The 17,786-nt window shown below is 30.9% G+C and overlaps 1 protein-coding gene across 2 annotated transcripts; it reads right to left on the bottom strand.

Annotated features, from left to right (window-relative positions):
- Positions 1-6,673: 6,673 nt before the first annotated feature.
- LOC143253593 (serine/threonine-protein kinase Pak-like) lies at positions 6,674-10,672 on the bottom strand. 2 transcript variants are annotated; one of them, XM_076507708.1, is made up of 4 exons: positions 10,431-10,672; positions 9,843-9,980; positions 9,101-9,167; positions 6,674-7,022 (listed from the first exon to the last, which is right to left on the bottom strand). In XM_076507708.1, the coding sequence occupies exons 1-3, from the start codon at positions 10,539-10,541 to the stop codon at positions 9,132-9,134; spliced, it is 285 nt and encodes a 94-aa protein (XP_076363823.1). In that variant the 5' UTR covers positions 10,542-10,672; the 3' UTR covers positions 6,674-7,022; positions 9,101-9,131. The 2 variants fall into 2 exon arrangements, with proteins under 2 accessions (XP_076363823.1, XP_076363822.1); XM_076507707.1 differs by lacking the exon at positions 9,101-9,167.
- Positions 10,673-17,786: the final 7,114 nt, after the last annotated feature.

Below are 17,786 nucleotides of genomic sequence, written 5' to 3'. Positions count from 1 at the left end.
GAAGACAAAAACTAATATACTAAGAAAGCAAAAACAGATCAAACGAACAACCCTGGAGACGATATATGAAAACGACCTAGAACAAAGGAATACTTTGGTTCGAAATTCAATTAAGTTCTTATTCATCTTACGTTATAATTAATATTTGGTACAAGTAAATTCACATTTTTACAGTTAAGAACATTTTATTTTTATACAATGTATACTACGTCAAACTACGTGTGCAATATCAAACAGATGTTGCATGTTTAAAATCAGTGTTGTGAAAACCTTGGGTTATCCCAGCTACTGAGAAAGATGCGTTCAGAGAATCTTTAATGTTCAGAGTCGTTTGAATACATGCAATTTATTTTCAAAAATAGACCTATATATGTTCGATACCATTAAGGTCTAATAAGTCTGTAGGCTAGTTAAACTGGTGAATCACTTCTTCTTCACTCTTAGTTCATGTTGGAAGACAGTTACCATCCATTAAACCGAAGCCAGAACCAAACGTAACAGTATATGATAGTGTAAGAAGTATGCATCACCTTTACTAATGTCCATAGTATTAATAACATATGGAAAACATAAAGATCAGAATGCCCTTTCGTAATTTTTCATTCACATACATACTACTACTACTGATAATGAAAGCGAATTATTTTGTGTATTAGTGGCACCATAATATATCATTTCGGCTCATGTTGCTCTGTTTATTTCGTTTTGTAACCATATGTACACTGAAATGACGTCATGTTGGAGCTTTGAACATCGAAAAGAATTTGTTTCTTATGTAATAAATTTTAATATGTAGAAACGTCAAGGCAAAAAATTATACTTCTATGCTAAGATGGTTTCTGAATTTTCACCATAACATAAGTGTACAGTAGAGGTGGATGGACTGAACCCTTTTTTGAGGGCCATGCCATTTCATTATGAGTTTGTTCCCATACCATGCCACCAGAAATGACAGTCATGTATGACCAATGCGTTTCTAACGACGAGTGACCATGTGCCATGACACATGGTTAGTTAACGTCTGTCACTTCGAATATAACAATGTAATAACCTGAGTACAGCTGGGCACTTTCATTTATAAAACGACACTGAATGTATAGTAAAGCCAATTTGATTCACTAACATTCCTTTGTAACAATGGCTTTCATGTCATGTCACTTAGCTACAGAAGTATGTTTTAATATCGCTGTTATTCTGTGTACTGAAAATACATGAAATGAAACATCTAAATAACAAAACTGGAAACTATTTGTTGATTTTTTTTTCAATTTAGAATCTCCGCAGGTTAAAGAAGGTTTTTATTGTCGGTGATAAACAGAAAATACTTTAATTCAGAAATGATTTGAGTTTAAAATTGCACAGGGGCAATTACTCAAGGTGGTTGGTCTCAATCTAAAAAGCCCACGCTTTTCTCGTAGCCAGTCTTATGTTAGGTGCCCCAGTGTCAGTGAGAACTTTTTCATCTTGGCAGCAGATGGCAAAACAACTAATATATCAACCCAATCAAAGCTTAGTACTTCTGCTAGTTATAAATTTAAACAAGCTTTAATATTTTTTGTTCTACTTGATGTTTGTATTGTTGTCTTCAAATTACATTATATATATTTAAAGTATTGAAAACAACAAACACACTGAAATTAAATCATAGTGATATTTAAAAATATTTATCTTTGAAATAAATTTACATCTCATGTAGGTTCTTCAGGGAATAGAATTTATTCACGTCAACAATGTAATACATTGGAGTATCAAAAGTTATAATATATTAGTTGAGATGAACTGGAGCATAAAACTAGGTAAATTTTAAGACACATAATGTCAGATTTGGTCATTAGAAAAACAAGTCAATAGCAGATGTTTTCTTTTTCCAGATTCCTAATAATTTGTCCAATGTTACTGAAAATCAGGTGTGTCTAAAACCCTTCAGGATTATCTTTTATACACCTCTAATTTGTAGCCAAAATGTAGAAATTAGATGAATATGTAAAAGGAATTACACCTGCAGCTATCTTGTTTTACAATAATTTTGAGCTTGTACAATATTTTATTAATTTACAGCATTTAGATTGTAATATTTAATAAGTTTTACACCATTTGTATAGATGTTTTCATAGAAACTTTTGTCTCTCACCATCCAGCCAAAGTGATAAGCTATCTTATTGAATAAAATCTTTTTTGGCTCTGACATGTAGGAGACAAAAGATAGAATTGAAATGATGTTTTCGACACGCCACTGGTATTGAATCACAATGGACAAACTGAGAATAATGTAAAATAAAAACACGCCATCTGCATTTAGCTTGTTTTTATTAGTATTGTGAAATCAGTTGGTTTTCAATATTGTGCCAGCATTCAGTACTTCTGCAATGAATTTTGTTACTAAAGCCATTACTTTCATTCCTACGTGAACAGAAACACATATATTATGAAGATGTTGAAACGTTACATGTAAATCATGTTTACTCAGAAATATAAAATATTTACGTATAAGAATTAGTGTTTCCAGATCTCATTTTCAGTACAATATTTATACATTTTATAATTTAATACATCTTCATAATTTATTTCCAAGAGAACATCTCCAAGTTTTTTTTTATTCGTCTTAAATAGTTCCTGTTATTTTTCGTATTCTTATTGTATGCTGTGGTTGTTTATTTCTTCATTTTTATTTTAATGTCAAATTTTTAGGTATTATTGAAAAATAATTCATTACTAAAAATACTCTTTCTAATTGTGTGAAGCATGAATATTTTCTAATCTTAATTTATTTTTTCGATAAAGTTACAATATATAAGGAAATAAAATCAACTACATAGCATAGCTATGTATTATTCTTTTAATAAATGTGTATATAATTTGACATATAAGTCAGGTTTTACGTATGCTTACTAGCAATAACACAATCATGTGACAAGTAATTTTCTAGCCTTCTTTAGTGAAAGAAATTGTCATATATTACTTGGAGGTGTGTAAGTAAATAGAATTCAAAAGAGAAAATAATTTTACTTTTATATTGTCTTTATAACGGTTAACCCAAGATATTATTAAATGATATAATAATTTAATTGGATATTACGTTTATTTTAATACAAGCGTCTTCCAAACACATTTTATTAAGAATATTTGTTCTGAAAATAAGCGGTAAACATGTATAAAAAGAACAGATTTGTAGCAATATTTTGTACGTTGAAAAGGTTTATTTGTGCATTTGGATGATTAAATATTTCTATTTTTCTATCAAAATTTGCAATAGAAGCAACACAAATCAAAATTACAGTTAACTATTTGAATATTTCTGTTGTCAATTTATATGTAACAAATGATAATAGAATTTTATTTCATTATGAATTATATGTCTGAATATTGAAAAGATAGGAGATTGGGCACAAATAATGTTATCTTAATGTTGTCGTGCTCTAAAAAAAGAATATTACACAACTAGCTGAAAAAGTAGTTTTAACAGTTTTAAAATTTTACTACCTAATTGATCCTAACATACTGACTACAAAACTGTAAGAATTATTAATATACTTTAAATTCATTTTGTAAGACTATCTTGAAATTCTTTTTAAATCATTTCTGTCTTCATTTTTACTGAAATTAAAATTTTATTCTTGGTTCTTTCCATCATGTAGCTGACTTTGGATTATGTGCCGTTATAACACCACAACAAAGTAAACGAACATCAACGGCCGGCACTCCGTTTCTTGTACAAGTGTTTAGAAGTAGACGTACAGAAACGATACACAGCTTCTGAACTCTTGAAGGTATGTCGTGAATTACTGTTACTTTACTATTTTGTTTTGCTTTCAACCTTTTAACCTAATGACATACATCAAAAAAGCAATATTAATAAGTAGAGGAATTCGTTGTTGTGCTTGCATGTTCATTTTACAGTTTGAGTACATCGACTTAAAACATCACTGTATAATTTATCATTTTTATTTTGTAATATCCATCAATCCCATACAATATCACATTTTACTGCTGGTACAATTCTTACATCCCTCACCATCTGTTGTGTAAATATTTTGATATTGACAATTTTTTGTTCACGTTTTGATATTACCATAACATTAGGAATTCTACAAGAAATTATAGAAAGACTCATGTAGGATTGCTAATGAGTAGTGAGTTGTATTTTTAAAATTTTTTGTAATAATCTTTTTCTGATGCTTTTTATGATAAAGTTTTTCTAACATTTTTATGGGTAGAAAATTCAACCTTGAAGACATTTGTTTAGAGCTAAATGGAGGCCTGGCATGGCCAAGCGCGTAAGGCGTGCGACTCGTAATCCGACGGTCGAATCCATGTAACACATACTCAAGGAAAACGTTGTTATTCTTATTGAAAATTCTGACAGCCAAAATACGTTTATCATTGGAAAAGCTCGGAAACCAACCTGATTTTTCTTCAAAACTGCGAAATAGAATTAATAAACGAATTTAAAAAAACGCCATTGTTAATATGTTCTCTCTAGAGTTAAGAGAAATCAACATAGTTTTAATCTCCACACTATACAGTTACACGAATGTAATTGATACTTACAAAATTATACAAAATTTGTAAATTCACTATCATTGATATTATTGGTTTAACAGAAACTTACGTGAGTAATTTAACTGTTTACGTTTATTTACAAACAAATTAAATATAAACTTTGAAAACTTAAAATTTTAATATTTTATCGGAACATTCATAACTATTATTTAAATTTAAGAGACTGAGGCTTCAGTTCAACAATTCACAAGCGTTTTTTTCATGTTTTTTTATTATTTCCTTTCATGCAGTATTTACTTATTACAATATATAATGTTAAAACTTGTGTAAAATATTAAACCAAAAGTAATGAAATGTTTGTTTACATATTTGTCGCCTATTTAAATGTAACCGCTATGATACATTAAATGTTTATTTCGGTAATAATTGTGTTTTTGTTTATATTGTTTGTGATATAGCTGTGAGTATATTGACTGTCACAATGTAGTCCAACAATTCACAGTTGTTACACTAAGATTTACATGCGACATTTTTTATTGAAACACAGGATCAACATGAACTTCTTCAATTCCTACGTTTAATGTGTTTGACATCATTGATTACTACGCTTAAGTCACGTATTTGTTCTTCAATTATTACATTGTTATCAGCTTGTGACATTTATAATTTTCTCGTGCTTTGTCTACATGTTGAACTACGTATTAGTTATACAACATTTTCAGTAGAACTGTTGTGATACGACTATGACATATTCTATTCTTATCCTACAGTTTATTTTTATTGTTTTCAAATGGTATTCGGTGATTAACGTGTAGCACTGTTAAGATATAATTTACATGCACCATTTTCAGTTATTAAAGTATTATTGACATGTGTCATCTTTCAGAGTGACGTGTAGCTATTAGAGGTTGGGTCACACTGATTGTTACAATTTATGCCTGAGTTCAATAAACTGAAAGTTGAAATACATTTTTACTTCGTGTCCATCAGATGTGCTAGAACTCTGAATAATAATAGCTTAACTGACTATCAACCATGGCTAACTGGTTCACGTGCACGTAAAGCGTGTCCTCTGCATAAGGAACAAGACTCTTTCCATCATCTGATAACATGGAGATATGTTTTGTTTTCTAGAAAAGAACGCCAGTCTTCCATTGGGAGTTCGTGTTTTCAAAATCAGCGTTTACGTTAGATTATTGTAGATTGGGCGCATCTACATTCTAGAAAGTCAATCAAAATTGCAAACAGGCAACTATGCTTTAAATCTGTTCTTGTCGGACTACATACAACTTGATGCAGCATTTTACGACTAGGCAACATTCTGGGAGTGTAAGTTAATAATCAACTAGTGCAGAATAATTCTAATAATTTAACTACTAAAGATTGCCATCGTGCTATTAAACAGAGGAGGATAGATTCAGAAATACAGATGCTTCATTATAAAGTGGTTATTTCTAATAATTTTTATATTTGATTAAATATTAAGTTCACTACTTTTAAGAGAATTGTTAGGAATATTGGACAAATCTAATAACTGTAAAACAGGAAGCTTCTGTTTTATTGATCAACTGCCTGACCAGATGTGGTCAGTTGATAAATAATTTTTGTTTGAATTTCGCGTTAAGCTATACGAGGGCTATTTCCGTTAGCCGTCTTTAATATAGCAGTTAAAAACCCACCGACGATTGTAGGGCTACTATTTTAAGAATAAATAGTGGGATTTACCATGACTTTATAACACCCCCTACCGACGAAAGGGCGAGTATGTGTGACGTTGATTCGACCATGCGACCCTCAGATTATGGGACGAGCGTCCTAACCACCTGGCCAATTAATGAATTATGAAAATTTTGAAAAATATCGTCCAACTTGATAACACAAAAATATATTATTGTATTTAAAACAAAAAATCATGTAATCCACTTTCCTAGAAACGTTTATCATTTATACTTAAATAATTAGGTTGCTCCCTTACCTTCAGTCAAAACACAATCATATTCAAATAATGACGTATTCCACTTAACTTGAACAAAATTATCTTCCCATTATGCTTCAAAATTTGAATTGTATTTTATATATTGTATTTTTGTACATGCCATAAATGTATTTAGGTATTCATGTAAATTATACAATATATTGTAGAAAAAAATCATTTTTCAGAGTGAAAAATTAATCAAACAACAAGAACCTAGAAATGAATATTTTTTTCCATTTTATTTTTCTTTACCTTAGATACTTTTTATCATTTCTTCACAAATGTATAATTCACAGTGGACAAAAAATCAAGGCTGACGGAATGTTCTCGCGCTTTCGTGAAGTGTCAGCGTATCTGGAGGGTTCATTATTCGCGTTCCGCTGTCAAAAACTTTCTATCACATTTTAGGAAAATGGATCCGCTTCAAGAGGGACAGTAAAATTCCAATATTTGTCAAACAGTTGGCAATGAATACCTTTTTCTAGCTGTCTTTTCTCCAGTTCGAAATAAGACTGCTGAGCTCACAAGGTCCTTGCTTAGCTTCACGCTAAAATTATGAAACAAAAAAAAATACCTTCACTACGTTTTTATGAGCCTTCAAACACACACCAAGATTATTTATTATACTTTTCGTGATGACACCTTTGTATTTTATGTTTCGTCAACCACATCATTGTAACCTCGGCTTCACAAAAGGAAACATTCAAGGTTATTTCACTTCATTTATAAGAGAGCTTCTTTTTTCATAAATCACGTTTTTCATGAACAAAATTATGACGAAAATAAGGAGTGTCTTTGAGGTCTTATAAACATGATAATCTAATTCTTTCAATTTTATTATGATATTATACATTATAAAACATATAAATATTGTGAAATTTAACAACCAAATAACATTAATAAATATAAAACAAATCAGCAAATTTATACTTCATAAATATTTAAAGTGCCAGTGTTTACAATATATAAAAAACTACAACACATAGAATACACACATAAAAATTCAACGAGGATGAATATTTGGCTCACATCACTTTTTATAAGTTATGAAGTTCACATTCCTTTGATCGTAATATGAAAGGATGCTGTGTGAAAAAAAAAATCATTTGTTTACAAAAAGTACCAAATCTACATCATAAACATGTTGTTAAATCAGTCTCTGTATACAGACAGTACTGTGCAAAAGTGCTAGGACAAGATAATATTTTGTCACTATTTCCATTTTACGGATATAATTCTCTCATGCGGTAACTGATTGTGAATTTCAACACAATGGTAACTCTTCACTGATCCCTCTTGAGAACTGAATGAGCCAGCGTAAGAATAATCAATATTCTTTAGAATTCCTGCTTGAATGAAATATAGGGCTTGAAATAATTGTCATAGAACCACATGCAGTGTCTTAACAGAGAACTTAGCATATAAAACATTTATATACTGGGAAGAATAAATTTAATAGCAATCCACAAATAAACCTTCATTAAAACAGTGTTTAACACCATACATTAAGTTTTGTTGCCATATCACAGCCCCCAAGGCATGAAGGATTGTCAGGAAATCATAGAACTTGCATAAAAGCTTTATGTGATGCTAGTTGGACTCTCCGACAAATTGCTGCAGAATTGAACTGTTCCTCAATCGCCATTAAGTACACCATATATCTTGAGGTCAAGACAGGTTAATTTGAACATGGGAAAGGAAGAGGCAGAACAGTTAAACTCACTGATACTGATGTTAAGTACTTTTGTTTACGGAGCATTCGGTACAAAAGGAAGACTACCACTGATCTCAAACATGAGGTAAATGAGCAAATATTAAATGACAGAAAAGTGTCCTGATGTATAGGATCAAGAAAATTCCATGATAATGGAATATTTGGTTGTGAAGCAGTTAAAAGAAAACTGATAAGATATTTACTTTAACAAAATTACACAAAAACTGGACTGCTAATAATTGGAAAGAGGTGTTATGGATGGATGAGTCCTAGTTTGCAGTATTTAGGTCAAAATTTAGGTAGTATGTCTGGTGGAAGATAGCCAAAAGATAATTATCTCTATGTATAGCACCTGCCATGAAGCATAGGAGAAATGGTGTGTGGTTTTTCTGCTGAGGTGACAGAACATATCTACAATATAAATGGAATAACACTTGCACAAGGAACGTCAAGTACTGATCCATCATAGTGCACCCATTTGTTTGCAAATTATTGGTAAACATTTCTACTTCCAAGATGACAATGTCTCAAAACACTCATACAACCTATGCAGAAATTACTTAGTTAAACTAAGAAGCTGTTAGAATCATTCAAATGATGCATTAGCCCATACAGAGCCCCAATCTCAATTCAACTGAGCAGATTTGTCAAATAAAAAATTGAGAAATCAAAAGTTACTTCTAAAGACGTTTTGTATGATTGTATTAGGAACAATTGGAGTAAAATCTCAAAGGTACTTTATTTAAATATCTTACAGTAGTATCCAAAAGGCTTTCTGTAGTTATTAAAGCAAAAGAGAGAGACATATAAAATGTTAACTGTTTCCTGTACTCAGTCACTCTCACTAAGTTTCTATTGTGCTAAGTTATGATAATAATATTAATACAATTTGATATTTCCTTGATATTTACCTTCCTTTGTTCTTTTGAGGAATCTTGAAATCTATTTTTGACTTTGTTCTAATGCTTTTCCACAGTTCTGTATGAGAAGTTTAATATATTTTACAAGGCACAGTATACTAAAGATATTATGACAAATGAAGAGCATATATATCTCCATATGTTAAGCTATAATTCTCTACCAACATGATTTGTATGAACAATAAGAATGCAAGTGTAGTGTAAATCCAACTGGCGTTGTAGATGAATATATAACAATTAATATTTATCCATTTATCTCTAAACAAATGTCTTCAAGGTTGAATTTTCTACCCACAAAAATGTTAGAAAAACTTTATCATAAAAAGCATCAGAAAAAGATTATTACAAAAAATTTTAAAAATACAACTCACTGCTCATTAGCAATCCTACATGAGTCTTTCTATAATTTCTTGTAGAATTCCTAATGTTATGGTAATATCAAAACGTGAACAAAAAATTGTCAATATCAAAATATTTACACAACAGATGGTGAGGGATGTAAGAATTGTACCAGCAGTAAAATGTGATATTGTATGGGATTGATGGATATTACAAAATAAAAATGATAAATTATACAGTGATGTTTTAAGTCGATGTACTCAAACTGTAAAATGAACATGCAAGCACAACAACGAATTCCTCTACTTATTAATATTGCTTTTTGATGTATGTCATTAGGATAATAGGTTGAAAGCAAAACAAAATAGTAAAGTAACAGTAATTCACAACATACCTTCAAGAGTTCAGAAGCTGTGTATCGTTTCTGTATGTCTACTTCTAAACACTTGTACAAGAAATCTTGGATCACCAGAGACATCTTATCTTTTTCTTTAATATTAGGCTTCCAATTTTTCACTATGAGATCAAATATCTGAAAAAGAAATGGGACATCATGACTTTATGTATATCTATATGTGTGATTAATGGGCAAGCCTTGTTCTGTCTTTTTTATTAGAGTCGCTGGAAGACATTTCAACCAAATCATACATTTGTGTTTTCAAGTGAAAGAAATCTCACTATTAAGAAGTTGGGTATTGTGAAACAATGATAATTTTTATGAGTAATATTATTACAGAAACATTTCTCTTTAACTAACGCAAGCATTAATTCACCCAAATTCTTAAAAGATCTCGAAATTGATTACGAAATACTTTAAATTTATCCAGAAGGAGACTCTTATAGATTTATTCAATCATAATTTTCTACTCTCATCTCATCAAAGTATTTACATACAAAAAGGAGAATACATTCAGATAAGGAGAAAGTTGAAATTCAATCTAATTTTTTTCCATGGCTGTACGGTCTGGTTGGCAACACTTACTATGAGGGGATCTTCATTACAATAAGGAGGCTCCCCATGAATCATCTCAATAACTGTAATACCAAAAGACCATATGTCGACTTCACGTCCATATTTTTTCTTTTTAACCATTTCGGGGGCCAACCAGTACGGAGTGCCGGCCGTTGATGTTCGTTTACTTTGTTGTGGTGTTATAACGGCACATAATCCAAAGTCAGCTACATGATGGAAAGAACCAAGAATAAAATTTTAATTTCAGTAAAAATGAAGACAGAAATGATTTAAAAAGAATTTCAAGATAGTCTTACAAAATGAATTTAAAGTATATTAATAATTCTTACAGTTTTGTAGTCAGTATGTTAGGATCAATTAGGTAGTAAAATTTTAAAACTGTTAAAACTACTTTTTCAGCTAGTTGTGTAATATTCTTTTTTTAGAGCACGACAACATTAAGATAACATTATTTGTGCCCAATCTCCTATCTTTTCAATATTCAGACATATAATTCATAATGAAATAAAATTCTATTATCATTTGTTACATATAAATTGACAACAGAAATATTCAAATAGTTAACTGTAATTTTGATTTGTGTTGCTTCTATTGCAAATTTTGATAGAAAAATAGAAATATTTAATCATCCAAATGCACAAATAAATCTTTTCAACGTACAAAATATTGCTACAAATCTGTTCTTTTTATACATGTTTACCGCTTATTTTCAGAACAAATATTCTTAATAAAATGTGTTTGGAAGACGCTTGTATTAAAATAAACGTAATATCCAATTAAATTATTATATCATTTAATAATATCTTGGGTTAACCGTTATAAAGACAATATAAAAGTAAAATTATTTTCTCTTTTGAATTCTATTTACTTACACACCTCCAAGTAATATATGACAATTTCTTTCACTAAAGAAGGCTAGAAAATTACTTGTCACATGATTGTGTTATTGCTAGTAAGCATACGTAAAACCTGACTTATATGTCAAATTATATACACATTTATTAAAAGAATAATGCATAGCTATGCTATGTAGTTGATTTTATTTCCTTATATATTGTAACTTTATCGAAAAAATAAATTAAGATTAGAAAATATTCATGCTTCACACAATTAGAAAGAGTATTTTTAGTAATGAATTATTTTTCAATAATACCTAAAAATTTGACATTAAAATAAAAATGAAGAAATAAACAACCACAGCATACAATAAGAATACGAAAAATAACAGGAACTATTTAAGACGAATAAAAGAAAACTTGGAGATGTTCTCTTGGAAATAAATTATGAAGATGTATTAAATTATAAAATGTATAAATATTGTACTGAAAATGAGATCTGGAAACACTAATTCTTATACGTAAATATTTTATATTTCTGAGTAAACATGATTTACATGTAACGTTTCAACATCTTCATAATATATGTGTTTCTGTTCACGTAGGAATGAAAGTAATGGCTTTAGTAACAAAATTCATTGCAGAAGTACTGAATGCTGGCACAATATTGAAAACCAACTGATTTCACAATACTAATAAAAACAAGCTAAATGCAGATGGCGTGTTTTTATTTTACATTATTCTCAGTTTGTCCATTGTGATTCAATACCAGTGGCGTGTCGAAAACATCATTTCAATTCTATCTTTTGTCTCCTACATGTCAGAGCCAAAAAAGATTTTATTCAATAATTAGCTTATCACTTTGGCTGGATGGTGAGAGACAAAAGTTTCTATGAAAACATCTATACAAATGGTGTAAAACTTATTAAATATTACAATCTAAATGCTGTAAATTAATAAAATATTGTACAAGCTCAAAATTATTGTAAAACAAGATAGCTACAGGTGTATTTCCTTTTACATATTCATCTAATTTCTACATTTTGGCTACAAATTAGAGGTGTATAAAAGATAATCCTGAAGGGTTTTAGACACACCTGGTTTTCAGTAACATTGGACAAATTATTAGGAATCTGGAAAAAGAAAACATCTGCTATTGACTTGTTTTTCTAATGACCAAATCTGACATTATGTGTCTTAAAATTTACCTAGTTTTATGCTCCAGTTCATCTCAACTAATATATTATAACTTTTGATATTCCAATGTATTACATTGTTGACGTGAATAAATTCTATTCCCTGAAGAACCAACGTGAGATGTAAATTTATTTCAAAGATAAATATTTTTAAATATCACTATGATTTAATTTCAGTGTGTTTGTTGTTTTCAATACTTTAAATATATATAATGTAATTTGAAGACAACAATACAAACATCAAGTAGAACAAGAAATATTAAAGCTTGTTTAAATTTATAACCAGAAGTACTAAGCTTTGATTGGGTTGATATATTAGTTGTTTTGCCATCTGCTGCCAAGATGAAAAAGTTCTTCCTGACACTGGGGCACTTAACATAAAACTGGCTACGAGAAAAGCGTGGGCTTTTTAGATTGAGACCAACCACCTTGAGTAATTGCCCCTGTGCAATTTTAAACTCAAATCATTTCTGAATTAAGGTATTTTCTGTTTATCACCGACAATAAAAACCTTCTTTAACCTGTGGAGATTCTAAATTGAAAAAAAAATAAACAAATAGTTTCCAGTTTTGTTATTTAGATGTTTCATTTCATGTATTTTCGGTACACAGAATAACAGCGATATTAAAACATACTTCTGTAGCTAAGGGACATGACATGAAAGCCATTGTTACAAAGGAATGTTAGTGAATCAAATTGGCTTTACTATACATTCAGTGTCGTTTTATAAATGAAAGTGCCCAGCTGTACTCAGGTTATTACATTGTTATATTCGAAGTGACAGACGTTAACTAACCATGTGTCATGGCACATGGTCACTCGTCGTTAGAAACGCATTGGTCATACATGACTGTCATTGCTGGTGGCATGGTATGGGAACAAACTCATAATGAAATGGCATGGCCCTCAAAAAGGGTTCAGTCCATCCACCTCTACTGTACACTTATGTTATGGTGAAAATTCAGAAACCATCTTAGCATAAAAGTATAATTTTTGCCTTGACGTTTCTACATATTAAAACTTATTACATAAGAAACAAATTCTTTTCGATGTAGATCTTTTGATAGTTTCCTTCTTTAAAAAGATCCACATATACACCTGCACACATGTGTTGGTCTGTCTGTGATTTGTATTTGTAATGCAACGAACAGCTCCTGTTCTATGTGATTTTTGTTAATTTACTTCCTTAAATAGATGCATATAACGTGGACAAATAATACTCAGGTGCATATCCTCAGGAGCATCTTGGTACAGGTGCAAAATATTTGGTTTTTGGGTTCTTTCTTCTTCAAGCTATGACAATTTTTATTTACACGCACAGACACGTGCTTTTATTATTATTATATATAAGCAATGTTATTAATATAATAATGCTTGATAACAGACATGGGAAAGAAACTGTAATAATTATTGAACATATTTTAAATAAATTGTAATCATTAGACATCTGTTAGAAAACAAAATTACAAGAACCTCTATTTATAACTGTCAATATAACATACTTCTTTACAAACTGATGATATTTCATTTACGGACAGACGGGTTTTGGTCAGAACATTATCCAAAGAGCCAAATGCTAAGTATTCCATTATTACCCAAACAAACAAAATTTAAAATTTCAGTTACATTTTATTCTTTAGTAAAATCTCTCATAAAAAATGAGACATAATATTTTTTCCTGACTTAAGATTTTGTCAGTAATCATATACGTAAAACAAATACCAAAACCAAAATAATTTTTCACGAGGTAAAAATTAAAGTAACTCTTGAAGAGTTAGATTTTTATTATCTAGAATATTGTCTCCCGATCATGTATTATTTAGAAACAAAATTTTTAAAAAGCAAGCCTGTTAGGATGATGTGTGAAACTATTCTCAAACCACTACTGTTGCTCGAAATTGATTTAATAAGTTTAATAAAGATTAGTACCTTAACGTGCACTCAATGGAATGTAAACTTGAAAATACAAGAGAATTGACTAATGTGTAACACTAAGAACACTTGCCTAGAGTTCATCTCCAACGAGGTAACTGTCCAAGTAGCTGACTACGTTTGGGTGTTTCATTTCGCGTAGGACTAATAGTTCAGTAATTAAATCTTCTTTATATGGTTGCCGCGATAAATAAATCATCTTAACAGCAACTGTCAATCCGGTTTCTCTGTCTGTGGCTATATATACAGCTGCTGACCCACTGAAATAATAAGAAATATGAATAGAATATGTAATCTACTGGTATGTAAAGACATACCTAAATTCTAGTGATAAAATTATTGTGCTTTGAGAAAAACAAACACAATGGATTAACATATGTTTCTGAACTTTGTAGCCCCCCGCTAGTACAGCGGTATGTCTCCGGATTTACAACCCTAAAATCAGGGGTTCGATTCCCCTCGGTGGGCTGAGCAGATAGCCTTTGTGGCTTTGCTAAAAGAAAAACACACACACTCTATTATTTTTACTATTAACTACAAATTTACCTGTACATCCCTAAATCGTTCTTTTGCAACTTTTCACAAAATGTTAATTATTTATTTTTGTTGGACTCAATTTTCCGAACAACTGACAAAGAGAATTTCAAACCAAAAACTCAAGTACTAATAAGAGTTTCTACAATATTCAAGCCACCACACTTTTCTATAAGTTTAAATGCAGAAAAAGCTCCTGGTGTACATATTACATTTAAACTTACCCTTGTCCAATATTTTTATAATAGTATATTTATCGGTGGGATCCCCCACAGAAGTAATACTTTTTATTTCCTCCATAACTTTTTCTTCTGTCATTCTATTGTTATTTGAGAAAATATAAAACAAGAATTACTACACCACACAAATACGTGTTTGTCAACAAGTATTATTTATAATGTAATGATTGTTGTGTAGAACATTCGACTTTACACTATGAAAGCTACTCGAGGGCTATCTGTGCTAGCCATCCCTAATTTAGCAGTGTAAGACTAGAGGGAAGGCAGCTAGTCATCACCACCCACCGCCAACTCTTGGGCTACTCTTTTACCAATGAATAGTGGTATTGACTGTCACATTATATCGCCCCCACGGCTTAAAGGGGCGAGCATGTTTGGTGCGACAGGGAATCGAACGCCTTAACGCACCTGGCCATGCCGGGCCTTTATAAAACTGGGCAGGCATAATATGTTCTTGGGGAAGTCGGAGAAGTCCAGGTAAAGGTGGTTGACCCATACAGTAACCTATATCTTGGATAATAATCACGAATACATCCGTTGCATTACCCTACCTGCTACCAATGAAAAAATGTTTTGTAAAACGTGTGGCACTCAAAGTGGTAACATTAACCTCGAAATTTATGGTGAGCAATAAATCGAACAAATTGATTGATAGATGAAAACAAAGGTGCGAGGGAAAAAAAACCAACTACAAAACAATAAAGATTGGACAGTGAGTTTAAAATAAAATGTCAGATGCATAATTAAAAACGATTAATAAAAAGCCCACTTCGGAAATTAAACTATTTAAGTTAGAAATAGGGAGCGCACTAAAGAAAAACTTCAAACGTTTAAACAAGAGCCCTTCCAAAAATGAAACGATAGTGTTGTATAACTGAATATGAATCATGTGCGTAACAATAATGTGTAGCATTTATACTGGATGATTTTCGAATAATAATTTGTATGTGTGACACGTTGCAATAAATTATTTTCTGTGGAACGGAGGCCGGGCATGGCCAGGTGTTTAAGGCACTCAGAACGTAATCCGAGGGTCGGTGGTTCGAATTCCCGACACATCAAGCATGCTCGCCCTTTCAGCTAAGGTGGTGTTATAATGTGACGGTCATCGCATTGTTCGTTGGCAAAATAGTAGTCCAAGAGTTGGCGGTGGGTGGTGATTTCTATCTGCCTTTCCTCTGGTCTTACACTGCTAAGTTAGGGACGGCTAGCGCAGATAACCCTCGTGTACCTTTGCGCGAAATACAAAACAAACCAATAGAACGGTGGTAGGGGGCTTGTGGTACACGTAAAAACCTTTTTACAAATAGAGGGCAGCACCAAAGGAAACTAGTCCTTCATGTGAAAAGAAGTAATGTAGCGGATGGAAATAAGTCATTTCAATGAATAAAACGTATACATTTGCAATTTATAATAATTAACTCATTATGCCAATCAAATAAATAAACTGGTAACTTTCAGTTTGGGCTAGTACATTTCTTCTGACTACTAACATGTTTACAACTCTGGTAATTTATTTTCTTCTACAGACGGAGGAAGTGAAATATTGACAAAGTTGGAAGTGTTATGTAGAAATTCACAAAACATCTTGCTTGACATTTCAATAACAAGTATATGACAGTTACTCAGACCTTGTTTGAAAATTCGAACTTAGTTTCCCGTTGTATAAAGGTATTTCAAAGAGAAAGAAAGAAATTTTGATGTAAAATTTACAAAATTAAGACTGATAGACGGTCTATCTCCACTGCTGTGTGGCTCCTACTTTATCACTCGTCTACAAAACCTAGGATACACTTTATAATTCCACGTTGTAACTTGTACCCTATTACCCTCTTTTTTTAAAATAAAAATTGTGCAGCGTGTTTTAAATATATATATTTTTTAGTTTCATAATAATGTGTTTTGGTTTATGGCTTGAATATTTTTTGCTTTATATATAAATACAGATATATCAATAACTTTTTTAAATTTTCAATTTCATAAGTGTTATTGCTTTCTACCTGCACTTAGACCCTCTCAAATTACATCGAAAGCCATTCATCACAAATGACTTGTCTGTTTTCTTTCTTCTTGTTAGGCGTAAAGCTACGCAATAAACCGTTTGTGCTGTTCCCTGCATTGGTGTGAAAAACCATATCCAGCTACAAATTGCTATTTTAACTCAATTTTATAAATTCTAATAGTTAGAAGTGTCAAAATAAATACTTGTAGCTTGCAGGAATAATGTTAATTCTAGGCCTTAAAGATTAAGTTTAATTTCGTACTCATTTTTTTGCTATTGTATTTTCACGTTACACTACATGTCTTATTCCTGTAATTTTTCTGTCTGTTCTGTTTTGGATTTCGCGCAGAGTTAGATTAATTTATTTTATTTGTCTGAACATTTTTTATAGACGTTTTACTATATATTTTAGTCATTAAAGCCTTTTACAAAGACATAAATGATGATGCATTTTTGTATTAAATTTTCGGACATTACTTATTGGATGACCTGATGTATACGACCAGTTAAAAATAGTTGTGATAAAGATATTAGTCTTGAAATTCAACTTTCACGATGCTTTGAGAAATGAGTAGTTACCTAATGCTATGTTGTAAATGTGTAATCAGATATAAATAAATATATAA

Source organism: Tachypleus tridentatus, chromosome 6, assembly GCF_004210375.1.
Source record: "Tachypleus tridentatus isolate NWPU-2018 chromosome 6, ASM421037v1, whole genome shotgun sequence".
Lineage (NCBI taxonomy): Eukaryota > Metazoa > Arthropoda > Merostomata > Xiphosura > Limulidae > Tachypleus > Tachypleus tridentatus.
Note: the sequence above shows the minus strand (reverse complement) of the source record. Positions and strands in the feature narration are given on the sequence as shown.

Bases quoted from the DNA above. Each gene is read 5' to 3' on its own strand.
- LOC143253593 (XM_076507707.1), bottom strand. From the start codon at position 10,541: ATGGTTAAAAAGAAAAAATATGGACGTGAAGTCGACATATGGTCTTTT. The intron at 9,981-10,430 runs GTAAGTGTTGCC...TTTCTTTTTCAG, and splicing joins GTAATGAAGATCCCCTCATA to ATATTTGATCTCATAGTGAA. The intron at 7,023-9,842 runs GTATGTTGTGAA...TCATAATTTTAG, and splicing joins CAGCTTCTGAACTCTTGAAG to CGTGAAGCTAAGCAAGGACC.